Below are 12,972 nucleotides of genomic sequence, written 5' to 3'. Positions count from 1 at the left end.
AGGTTTTACCTTTACAGAAAATACCCCCCATCCCCCGAGGTCCATCCAATGTGGCAGTATAACTGAGCCAATCAGATGTGTGTTCTCAGCCTGTACACATGACAGCCCAGCACACCCGGCATACAGTCTGTTATCCCAATGGTTGGATGGAGATGAGTGTGTGGCCCCTGCCATGGTGAGGGCCCCTCACTTTTCCATCATTTCTTACAGAGCTCAGTATGAGCCCCTCCCCCCTTCCATCATCACAGCAACATTTCCTCCTTTAACACTCTCATTTTATTCTTCTATGAAGGAGCAGAGGCTGGAGTGTATCTATGGAGAGAAGAAGATAAGAAGATGGTGTGTGGGAGCCCCTCCCCCTCTCAGGTAATACACGGATCCGGATATGAAGAGAATGTCTGGAATGGATGATATCAGAGTAAAGTCACATCAACTCTCAGCTTTTATTTTCTCTTTCTGATCCTTAAATATAGAATTCCAGTAATAGTAATCTTTCTCTTCTTTTCCTCTTCTAAATGGTGTCATTTCTGCTCAGTATTGCCCACTTCCTGTGTTGTTGTGTGACCGGTGCCCCCTTCACACCACTGATCTGATAGGGGCACCCGCGCATGCGCGCTCCCATCTATTGTACTACAAGCCTGCGGTGACACACTGGCTGCACCGCCCATCAGATCACCGCTACAGGTCCGCCATCATTGTCATCTGATTGGAGCCCCACCTCTGCCCGCCTCCTCTCTATGAGAGACAGCGCCCCCCCGCACTTTAAGAGCTGCATGTGGATTGGCTCCTGGATGATGTTCTGTGACAACGGCACAAGGACCAAACATTACAACAAACTTTATTCATAAAAGACACTGTCCTGTTGTGTCAAAGTTTACTGACAATACATTTTACTGACATTTACTTTCTTTGGAAAAAAATGTTTTATATTAACCATCATCACCAATCATTTTGTGTCACCCCCAGGAAGATTCTGTGTCACCCTCCCCAGGAAGATTCTGTGTCACCCTCCCCAGGAAGATTCTGTGTCACCCTCCCCAGGAAGATTCTGTGCCACCCTCCCCAGGAAGATTTTGTGTTACTCCTGTTCTGGCGATTTTTATATCTCACTTAAATGATTAACAATACAAGAAATAAGTGATTAAACCTTTGTCTACATAAGAATAAAAACGAACGATAACAGTGTGAAAAGATAAACACTTACATTTATTTATACAGAAAAGAAACTTTAGAATAATTAGAACTTATCATATAACTCAAGTGATGTTACAAGTACAGTGTCGCTTAGGCTGCAAAGATAATTTAGGCCATATGGTTACAAAAGACATACACTTTCAATATATTTATCATTATTTCAAGACAAGTCCTAGGAAAGAAATAGGTTAGAGATAGAAAAGAGACATAATAATAATAATAATACAGACACAGTATCTAGTTTTTCCCTACGTTACCATTTTTGCAAAAGGCGGGGGGCACACCGGGATGAAGAGAGATTAGGGAAATACATTACAGGAATCTTACGTGCCCGGTCCATGAGAGCACTAGAGAGAGAGAGAGAGATACAAGTATACGTTACACAGACACCCTGTCGCCCCGATGGTCTGGAACTGAACAGGCCATCAGCTAACTCTCGCCCTATTTTATATGCATTCTCGGCCAATCAGAAGATGGAACGCATCCATCTGCTCAGAGTTTGCATCAACCTCTGATTGGCTGATTCTGAAGTCTAAATGCCGATTGGTTCAAGACGGCTCACACATACTTGGCTAATTCTGGAGCTCCCGGAAATGTCCATGTTTAAGGTCTGAACTTCCGGTGCCACTTAGTCTATAAATTAATGAACCACCTCCTTTGATCCTTCAGCCCAAACAGTTCCGACATTAGCATTTTAATGTCCCCTGGGGAGATGGAGCCTCAATGACTGCAAAGATGATTGGTAACACAAAAAGGGAATGCACCTACCACCTGGGGACATTCAATGGTTCCCACGAGATAGGAGACATTTCTGTATTTCTAAAAGGTAATCTCATCCGGATATCTTCCAGTAAAAACCTCTGCCCACATACACACACATAAACCTCAAAAGATTAAGTCATACATTCCTATATATATACACACACACACACACACACACAAATTAAAACGGAGCATGGAAATTTTATTAGAATGGCTTCCTTTAAGCTCCTTGCTATAAATATTATATTTCAAAATCTCCACCACAGTTCCCCCTGAAGTTCATTCTTGAATTTATTTCCTCCTTAAGTGATTTTGTACCCACACACAACAGCCCAGAAGTCCCAACCCTTCCCCACCACCACCACGGCCTCCTCTTCCTTTCTTGCAATGTTTCATCGCCCCTCTGCCTTGGAAGAGCAGAACTCCAACATTGATGACGGGATCCTGGCATAACTGGTCCTGTAATTTGGTAAGACCATGTAATGGTTACTCCGATTGGATCGAAACAGGAGACAGCACTGTTCAGCATGGTGAAGGACAGTTCAGGAGAGTCTTATGTGTTGCTCTTGTCTCAAGAGATGACTTGGTTGTCTTCCAGTGGTGGTTGGGCGGGCCTCCGGACAGTCATGCATAAATACAAAAAAAACAACAAAAAAGGGAGACTGTCAGTATACAGATAGTGGAGGAATGGCAGACAGGAGCAGCGGGTTGGCCATTAAGACTTAATACTTATAAGGGGTGCAACGTGGACGAGTATAGTGGGCTCCACACAGGGAAAAGAGTCCAGGCAACAGCCAGTATCATCCATGGCCCTTGATGGTAGGGATAGTCAACACTGCCTGTTATTGCCAGGTCCCTGGGTTCACCACACATGCTTGCGGGGCTCAGGTTAAAGCAGGAGGTAGAATTACATTAAGTAAGGCAGAAAAGGTAAAGCCTTCCAATTTACAGCTCATCTCTGCAGAAGACTAATACATTTACTGTTAAAGATATAGAAGTACATTATCAGCTAATGGACTGGTACCATCACCTAAAGTAATTAAAGATAGGAATATGAAATAAAGAAAGTAGGAACAAGAAAGAAGAGGAAACAAATCAAATAAGCAAAAAAAAAGAAAAAAAAAAAGAACACATACAGGTTTAATGCTACTTCAACCCAGATGTCAAAGAACATTGAATCTGCATTCATAAAAACAAATGAACAATATATAACTGTCCTGTAAAATTATTACAAAGTGCCTTGAAAAATAATGTTACCGCAGCAACTTAGCATAAAATTAAAAATAAAGAGGAACAAAAGAATAAAAATAGTTAACTACTCTTTCATATTAAAGATCAACAGGTAACCCGGATCACTGTCACTAAAAATTTGGGTACAAAAAGAATATTAAAAAAAGGAGAGAATAAAACAATGGTTGCCAAAAAACTTTTAGAATTTAGTCAAACCCGACTGCACTTTGTTGCTCAAATTTTCTTAGAGGCTTTTTCCCAAAATAACAAAAAGAGAAAAAATATAGTTCAAGGGTCCTCTTTAAATGCGCACAATACTCTACATCAGTCCCTTAATAGCTACCCACATCAGGGCAGCAACAGGGTGGAGTTTACTAAAAGCTGTGGCCCTAAGACGGTACCTGAATAAACTTTCCCCATTAACCACTTCGCGCCCAGGCCAATTCTGACATTTCTCTCCTACATGTAAAATTCCTATTTTTTTTTGCTAGAAAATTACATAGAACCCCCAAACAACATTTTATCTCGCACTGTATTTGCGCAGCAATTTTTCCAACACATTTTTTTCAGAGATTTAAAAAAAACAGTAAAGTTAGCCCAATTTTTTTGCATAATGTGAAAGAGGAGGATATGCTGAGTAAATAGATACCCAACATGTCACGCTTCAAAATTGCATGCGCTCGTGGAATGGCGCCAAACTTTGGTATTTAAAAATCCCCATAGGCGACACTTTAATTTTTTTTTACTGGTTACATGTTTTGGGTTACAGAGGAGGTCTAGAATTATTGCTCTCGCTCTAACATTCGCGGCGATACCTCACATGTGTGGTTTGAACACCGTTTTCATATGTGGGCGGGACTTACGTATGCGTTCGCTTCTGTGTGTGAGCTCACGGGGACAGGGGCGCTTTACATTTTTTTTTTATTGTTAATTTTATTTTTATTTTTTTAGTTTGACACTTAAAAAAAAAATTGATGACTTTTATTCCTATTACAAGGAATGTAATCATCCCTTGTAATAGGAATATGGCACGATCGGACATATTTACAGTGAGATATGGGGTCAATAAGACCCCATATCTCACCTCTAGGCTGGGAAGAATAAATTAATAATAAAAAAAACGATCCTGGCTTCCCTGCCAAATCGGCGCCGTTAATTTGAATACCGAGGCCGGGCGTGACATCATAACATCGCACCCGGCCTCCAAACAATCATAGAGACTCTGGGGACGATCTGGTGTGCCGGAAATCTCTATGGTAACTGGCGGGGGCCGGCAGATCCTGTGACCGACTCACCGATGGAAGCGGTGAGTCGGTACAAGCACCGGAGGGCGGCAGGAGGGGGGGCGTCCCCTCCCGCCGCCCGTAAGAATGATCAAGCGGCGGAACAGCCGCTACGATCATTCTTATGGTGCAGGGAATCGCCGGCTGAAAATGCCAATATCTGAATGATGTCTGTGGCCTCAGGCATCATTCAGATATAACCTCCGAAAGCCCATGACCTCCATAGACGTAGTATGGGCGCCAAGTGGTTAAGAAATCTTAGTTGGAGATATTTAGATTAAATATTTCTTGATTGTGAGCTCACCCAAATCGTCCACTTCACTCCTCCTAAGACATCCTGATTTTCAGCTCTCCTGTTACCTCCTCCCATGCTCAACATCAGGACCGCTCCAGAACCTCTGGAACTCCACCATCCCCATATGTCCAACCAGCCCCTACCCTGAGCACCACTAGGTGATCCCTAAAAAAAAAACTTTTATTACGGGAAGCCTACCCATCCTCCACCTAAAATGTTACCTCAGCCAGCTCCATATTCCCAGCCGCTATTATTTTTTGTACCACCCTCTTCTCCTAAGATCATAAACCCCTTGAGCAGGGCCCTTCTATTTATGCCCTGCACAGGCTGTTGGCACTATCTAAATTCTGTTGCCCAAACCACCCAACTACCCAACTTTTAACTCCTTCAATAGGGAATGTCAGTTTTTTTTTTATAAAAAAAACGTTTTCTCTGGGGTAATAGGGGTCTACCCTCGTGTCCCTGCTATATCTATTACCCGGACAGGGGAAGATGTGCAATAGACTGCCTGACGTAGTGTACCACGCTGAGAACAGTTCAACCCGTATGCAGAATATAGGGCATCACTGTACATCCGATACCAGCACCAATACCCTTGTCTCAGGTCTTGATTATTTTTAACTTTGTTTAGGACCAGTTGGGACACTACCCCGGACTCCATTGGACATGATCCCTCCTGTGCCAGTATTGTTGTCTTTTCCCATAGCACAACACCTTCCTTTCTCCAGCACTCATCAGTACCAGTCATCTGAGGCTGTCCAGACTCAAACCATCAGAACAAGATGGACTCCAGGGTGTAACAGATTGACCACAATATCTGCACAACGTTCCATCCCTGCCATTAGGGATGTGAACATTGCAAGTTAGATTTTTTTTACGATCCTGGAACTGAGTCTCAACCAATCTATTACGACTCATAGGCAACCTGGATACTACCCCTTGCCTGCCTATCCTTGCAAAGTGATGCTGGACAGAGCAAGTTGGTTTTCCTAACCCCTTCCTTGTTATGTAGCACAAGACCTCCCAATGTGGTCCTGAGTATCTCCAGCTCCATAGTGTTATAAGGCACCCAGTGTGCCACCTCCAGTTCCAAAGGCAGTCTCCCTTAACCCTCTCTTTTATCCTAAGTATGGGAAAAGGTCTGAGTACCCGAATTGAAACCATCTGCCAACAGGTACACTAGTTTCTTAATAGAGGCTGCACACCTTCTCCCTCCTTTATCAATTTGGTAATCAGACCATGCTATCCTTCACCCATACAAAACAAACTGTCCACACTCTTTAGACCGGACTCCCATGAATGACAGGGGCATAGTGCAACATTGGGGCACTGGTCTTCTTGGCACGCAGGACATAGACCACTAGGACAGGGAGGACACCGATAGGTATTAACTGATGAGAATACAGCATGCCCACACATATAACCAAAGTGAGGGTCCTTGGAACAGCCAAGAGCGGGTAGCACCCCATACAAACTTCCTGCACAACTTTTCTCCAGACTCAACCCAAACTATACAATACGGGGCCAAACCTATACACTTTCAACTTGTATGCCATCTGGCATACAGTATGCAAACTACATATCTGCAGGTAAATTGAATGCAAGGAAATTGGAAAATAAAAATTGCATAAAGTATATCCAGCTCGAGGAACTGTTGCTACCCGACACAACTGGCCAACAGGCAAAGAAAAATCCCTTGCAGGACTAAGGCGCTGAGATCATTGAACAGTAGTAGGTACACGAGCTGACCGATGTGTCTTAAAACACACCAATATTCCTTAGGTAATTGAAAACAAATAGCCACATAAAAGCAGACAAACAGGAAACTCTAGGAGAAAATAGGATTTCATGGTGACACGGAAGGAAACAGTTGTGAACTACACTTGGGGACACCCAGATAGCTAGGCACATTAACATATCTTAGCCTAAGGCAAAGAGCTACGCTTGCAAAGAAAGCACTGGCTGGGTGTGTAACTAATTATAATGACAGCAGGGGGGTGAAGCAGTCTTAAACACAAGTCTTACCAGTTAAATCCATGGAACTACAAGTATAAACATGGCTAATCAGTGGAGCAAGAAACTTGTTCATACCAGAGCTTCATACATGTTGGATCAGAACATACCACACACACTTAGGTAGTCAAAAACACAGATGATTGAGCTGACAAATAGAAGCATCCACTAGACAATGGCGCTGACACCAGGAAAAAGAAAAAAAATTGTCTATGGAGGTGGTGACATTCTTTGTTCTGTAAGCCACAAAACCCAATTATTGAATCTGAGGGATACAACACCAATAGAATTTAGTAATAAACATTCCATTTTTTTTCGCCTGAAAAAACAAACACTGGTCATATACCTGTGATAAGACATTAGCATGTGAAACCAATATACATCACATTAAATTTCATATATAGTGTACTTTATGACCAAAAAATTGTTGAGCTCAACTCATTATTAATATGTATTACTTAGTACATATTAATACCACGTGGATTTTTGTTTTATGGTATACCAATAATTCCCCCAAAAAAATGTATTCACCATGGTGAGAGAGAAAAAAATTGCAACTTGTAATAAACCTTTTAGGGGTACCATTTCCTCTGGCAGAACTGTCTTTTCTGGAAAACAAACACAATTTAGTAAATGCACCTTTCCAATTCCTTAGTACAAATCTTGGCTCAGGTCATTTGCATGTCAATACAGTTTGCTTTACATTCTCACTGACTTGGTCAGAAAGAAGGGGGGTCATTTGGGTGGGTTGTCAGTAGCTGAGAACAAACTTCACACGACACAATCTATATCAAGTCCTTAAAATGCTAATTTATGTTGTATCAAAGAGGGCCGACGGTTGTAAATCAAGAGATAATTAAACAAGTGTAATGTCGGAACTGGTAGGGTTGGGGATCAAAGGAAGTTGCTCAATATATATATAGACAGAAAGGCATTGGAAGTTTGATGCTTAACTGGGCTTGAAATTATAACCAATCAGAATTGGAGGCAACTTCAAACCAATGAGGTGTCCCTGAGTTCTGATTAGTAGGCATGAGGTTTTCTAACCACATAAAATCAGTCCCTAGAGATGATAAATCTTTCTCTCTCTTAAGCTCTCATGGACTGGACACATAAGATTCCTATGTAATGTATTTTCCTTTATCTCTCTTCATCCCGCTGTGCCCCCCTCTTTGCAAACATGGTAACGTAGGGAAAAACTAGATACTGTGTCTGTATTATTATTATGTCTCTTTTCATTTCTGTAACCCTTTCTACCATAGGACTTTGCTTTAATATACTATTAATCTTTTGAAAGGATGTGTATGACCATTATAGCAATATTTGGTAACATCGTTATTTTTAAGGTTGTATCCTCCACATTATATGGGGTATACTCTCTAACATTTCTTTTCTGTACTATAGTATGTTTAAATAAATTAGATTGTTATCCTTTTTGCACATGTATCATTCGTTCTTAATTTCATGGTTTGATTCATATAGATAAAAGGTTTTTTATCCACTTATTTTATGTATAGATAAGTATATAAGTGAGGTAGGCAAATTAGCCTTAACAATGGAAAGTAGCCAAATTACTGATATGACGAGTCCCTGTGTAACATGGAATGATATTCACATCACATTCACATATATACAGTGGTGTGAAAAAGTGTTTGCCCCCTTCCTCATTTCCTGTTCCTTTGCATGTTTGTCACACTTAAGTGTTTCGGAACATCAAACCAATTTAAACAATAGTCAAGGACAACACAAGTAAACACAAAATTCAATTTGTAAATGAAAGTGTTTATTATTAAAGGTGAAAAAAAATCCAAACCATCATGGCCCTGTGTGAAAAAGTGATTGCCCCCTAAACCTAATAACTGGTTGGGCCACCCTTAGCAGCAACAACTGCAACCAAGCGTTTGCGATAACGTGCAATGAGGCTTTTACAGCGTCCTGGAGGAATTTTGGCCCACTCATCTTTGCAGAATTGTCCTAATTCAGTTACATTAGAGGGTTTTCGAGCATGAACGGCCTTTTTAAGGTCATACCACAACATCTCAATAGGATTCAGGTCAGGACTTTGGCTAGGCCACTCCAAAGTCTTCATTTTGTTTTTCTTCAGCCATTCGGTGGTGGACTTGCTGGTGTGTTTAGGATCATTGTCCTGCTGCAGAACCCAAGTTCGTTTCAGCTTGAGTACACGAACAGATGATCGGACATTCTCCTTCAGGATCTCTTGGTAGACAGCAGAATTCATAGTTCCTTTTATCACGGCAAGTCTTCCAGGTCCTGAAGCAGCAAAACAGCCCCAGACCATCACACTACCACCACCATATTTTACTGTTGGTATAATGTTCTTTTTATGAAATGCAGTGTTCCTTCTACGCCAGATATACTTGGACACACACCTTCCAAAGAGTTCCACTTTTGTCTCATCGGTCCACAGAATGTTGTCCCAAAAGTCTTGGGGATCATCAAGATGTGTTGTGGAGAAATTGAGACGAGCTTTGATGTTCTTTTTGCTCAGCAGTGGTTTTCTCCTTGGAACTCTGCCATGCAGGCCATTTTTGCCCAGTCTTTTCCTGATGGTGGAGGCATGAACGCTGACCTTAACTGAGGCAAGTGAGGCCTGCAGTTCCTTGGATGTTGTTGTGGGGTCTTTTGTGACCTCTTGGATGAGTCGTTGCTGCGCTCTTGGGGTAATTTTGGGCGGCCGGCCACTCCTGGGAAGGTTCACCACTGTTCCATGTCTTCGCCATTTGTGGATAATGGCTCTCACTGTGGTTCGCTGGATTCCCAAAGCTTTGGAAATGGCTTTATAACCCTTTCCAGACTGATAGATCTCAATTACTTTCTTTCTCAATTGTTCCTGAATTTCTTTGGGTCTCGGCATGATGTGTAGCTTTTAAGGATCTTCTGGTGAACCTTACTGTGTCAAGCAGCTCCTATTTAAGTGATGCCTTGATTGTGAACAGGTGTGGCAATAATCAGGCCTGGGTGTGGCTAGAGAAATTGAACTCAGGTGTGGACAACCACAGTTATAGTATGTTTTAACAAGGGGGCAATCACTTTTTCACACAGGGCTATGATGGTTTGGATTTTTTTTCACCTTTAATAATAAACACCTTCATTTACAAATTGCATTTTGTGTTTACTTGTGTTGTCCTTGACTATTGTTTAAATTGGTTTGATGTTCCGAAACACTTAAGTGTGACAAACATGCAAAGGAACAGGAAATGAGGAAGGGGGCAAACACTTTTTCACACCACTGTATGTATTGATGACACATTTCATGGAATGTATACAATGTAATATCTCTGTGTAATTGTACAATTATCTCTTGTAGATGGCCAGAGATTTGTCTGGTGATTGTGTCCCGGTGTTGGGTCTGCTGGACGTCTTCCATGTATAGAGGATCTCCTCACCGACACCTCGGATTTCTCTGCAACCCTCTGAAGGAAAGTCTTCTACTCTTCATGGATATAATGGTCGCCTCCCATTATGAATTCCCTTGTCTCCCCTCTGTAGGATTCCGCACTTTCCAATATTATCAATACTTACTATGATGGTGATGAGGATCCGAATCATTATTAGGACCCATTCATGGTGGGAAAAATACATTTTCTAAAGTTTTTCATCAATAAAAGATGACTGGAACAATCACTAATACAGAGAAAGAGACTGCATTTTCATCTTACTGCTGTCCTACTCTTCTCCATCCTCCATACTCCTCTCCATCCTCCACCCTACTCTCCATCCTATCTCTCTCTTCTCCCTACTTTCTCTCCTCTCCCTGCACTTTCCTTTCATTGCATGTTCTTTCTTTTTTCCTGCACTCTCTGCCCTTTCTCCTCTCCCTGCACTCTCTCTCCTTTTCTTGCACTCTCTCTCTCTTCTCCCTACATTCTCTCCTCTTCTTGGACCCTCCCCTTCCCGCACTCTCCTTTCATTGCATTTTCTCCTCTCCCTGCACTTTCTCTCTCTCCTCTCCCTGCACTCTCTCTGTCCTTTCTCCTCTCCCCACACTCTCTCTGTCCTTTCTCCTCTCCCTGCACTCTCTCTCCTCTCCTTGGATGTAATAAAGTGATGCGGCTCTATCTAACATATACTTCATTCCCGGCTCCCAGTGTCTCTCTGCAATAGCTTTCTCCATGTTGCTGACATTATCTTGTATAAGAACAGAACCCGATCCATCAGCAATCCTAAGGAGAGACGGAGATCTCATAGCCGGCTCTCTGCTGCCTTATATCAGAGTTTTTCTTCCACAACCAGAACTTTATCCCCTGAATGACAAGCTTAGCCAAGTCATCCCATTTCTAGAAGTTCATATTTACTTCTGCCAACTCCCCCATCTCTTCTCTGCATGACTCTCTGCCAACACAGATACTAAAATTTCATTGTGCCGAGTCCATTCAGCCGCTTTGCCTTTCACTGACAACTTGCTGAAATTTTGTATTATATCATCTAAATGGATTTATACACCGATTGTTCTGATTACATTTCATGTCTGATATATTGTATATGAGGATCATGTATTATTCCCAGAGGATTTCATGTCATGGATCATTACACAAAGGGACGTGATTATCCTGATTGATTGGGCCACCAGTATTATTACCTGGTTATTGGAAGGTATTATTCTCTATAGATTTACCACATTGAGGTATTTTACGCATCGATAAAGTTTTGTATATTTTATTAACCTTATTTTGTGATTCTGTGATTATTACCAACTTCTCATCTTGTTCTCCACAGCCGATACCCTCTCACCTCTCCCTTCCCCCTCTCACCTCTCCCTTCCCCCTCTCACATCTCCCTTCCCCCTGTTCCTTCCCCCTTTCACCTCTCCCTTTCCCCTCTCACCTCTCCTCCCTTCCCCTCTCTCCCCACTCCCTTCTCCCTCTCACCTCTCCCTCCCCCTTCTCACCTCTACCTTCCCTCTCTAACATCTCCATTCCCCCTCTTCCTTCCCCCTCTCACCTCTCCTCCCTTCCCCTCTCTCACCACTCCCTTCTCCCTCTCACTTCTCCATTCCCCCTCTCACCTCTCCCTTCCCTCTCTCCTCTCCTCTCTTCCCCCTCGCACCTCTCCTCTCTCCCCCTTTCTCCCCTCCTCCCTTCCCCCTCTCCCTTCCCCCTTTCTCCTCTCCCCCCTCTCACCTCTCCCTTCCCCCCCCCTCCTTTCAATTCCCTCTCTCTCTACTCTCCCTCCCCCTTCTCTCTCTCTCCTCTCCCTTCCCTATCTTTCCTCTACCTTCCCCCTCTCTCATCTCCCTTCTCCCTCTCACCTCTCCCTTCTCCCTCTCTCCTCTCCCTTCCCCTCTCTCCTCTCCCTTCCCCCTCTCACCTTTAACCTCTCCTCCCTCCCCCCTCACCTCTCCCTCCCCCTCACTCCATTATGTCCTTTCCTTGCACTCTCCTCTCTCTCTCTATATATATTTACCACATAATATATTCCTACCATATACTGTTTGTAAATATGACATATTTTTTTTTTACCATAAAATACATGCTTGTTTCTTATATATTAGCCCCAAGTTAGATGCACAGAATGCAGGTGGAGCATTGAGGACACCTAATGGTGGGTGAAGAAATGACAGCCCAGTCCAATCACACCTTGCTATGGTTAGTAAGAAGTAGGGATGAGCCGAACACCCCCCCCCCCCCCCCCCCACGGTTTGGTTCGCACCAGAACATTTGAACGGACTGAAAATTCATACGAACTTTAGAACCCTATTAAAGTCTATAGGACTCGAACGTTCAAAATCAAAAGTGCTAATATTAAAGGCTAATATGCAAGCTATGCAACAGACAACACCAGCAATAAGGGGTATCTTCAGGTGTATACTGTGCTGGAGGCACACAACACCCACTTTAACTCCTGCAGATGCCTGCATTAGAGAAGACCAGCAATAAAGGGTAGATACAGGTGTATACTGTGCTGGAGGCACACAACACCCACTAACTCCTGCAGATGGCTGTATTAGAGAGCAACAGCAATAAAGGGTAGATACAAGTATATACTGCGCTGGAGGCACACAACACCTACTAACTCCTGCAGATGGACAAGAAAAGAACACACTGTCCCTGCCTATCTAGCTCTTTCCCTGCACACCAACACACTACACAAGACTGCCGTGCTGGCAGCCGTATATAGTGTGGCGCGTGTACTAAGCCCCCTGAGCTATAATTGGCCACAGGCACCCTGCCTGTG

At 42.9% G+C, this 12,972-nt stretch overlaps 1 protein-coding gene across 1 annotated transcript in view; it reads left to right on the top strand.

Annotated features, from left to right (window-relative positions):
- The window catches only part of LOC143963521 (NACHT, LRR and PYD domains-containing protein 3-like), a 121,517-nt gene extending 110,051 nt beyond the window's left edge, over positions 1-11,466 (top strand). Inside the window, exons 9-10 of the mRNA XM_077473190.1 lie at positions 293-366; positions 10,106-11,466. Coding sequence (XP_077329316.1) covers positions 293-332 — 40 coding nt within the window. The 3' untranslated portion in view covers positions 333-366; positions 10,106-11,466. The remainder of the gene's footprint in view (positions 1-292; positions 367-10,105) is intronic.
- The last annotated feature ends 1,506 nt before the right edge of the window (positions 11,467-12,972 follow it).

The sequence above is a fragment of the Lithobates pipiens genome, unplaced genomic scaffold, assembly GCF_037356315.1.
Source record: "Lithobates pipiens isolate NorthernLeopardFrog02 unplaced genomic scaffold, aLitPip1_a1.2 Scaffold_8, whole genome shotgun sequence".
NCBI lineage: Eukaryota > Metazoa > Chordata > Amphibia > Anura > Ranidae > Lithobates > Lithobates pipiens.
This window is presented reverse-complemented; position numbering and strand designations above follow the sequence as displayed.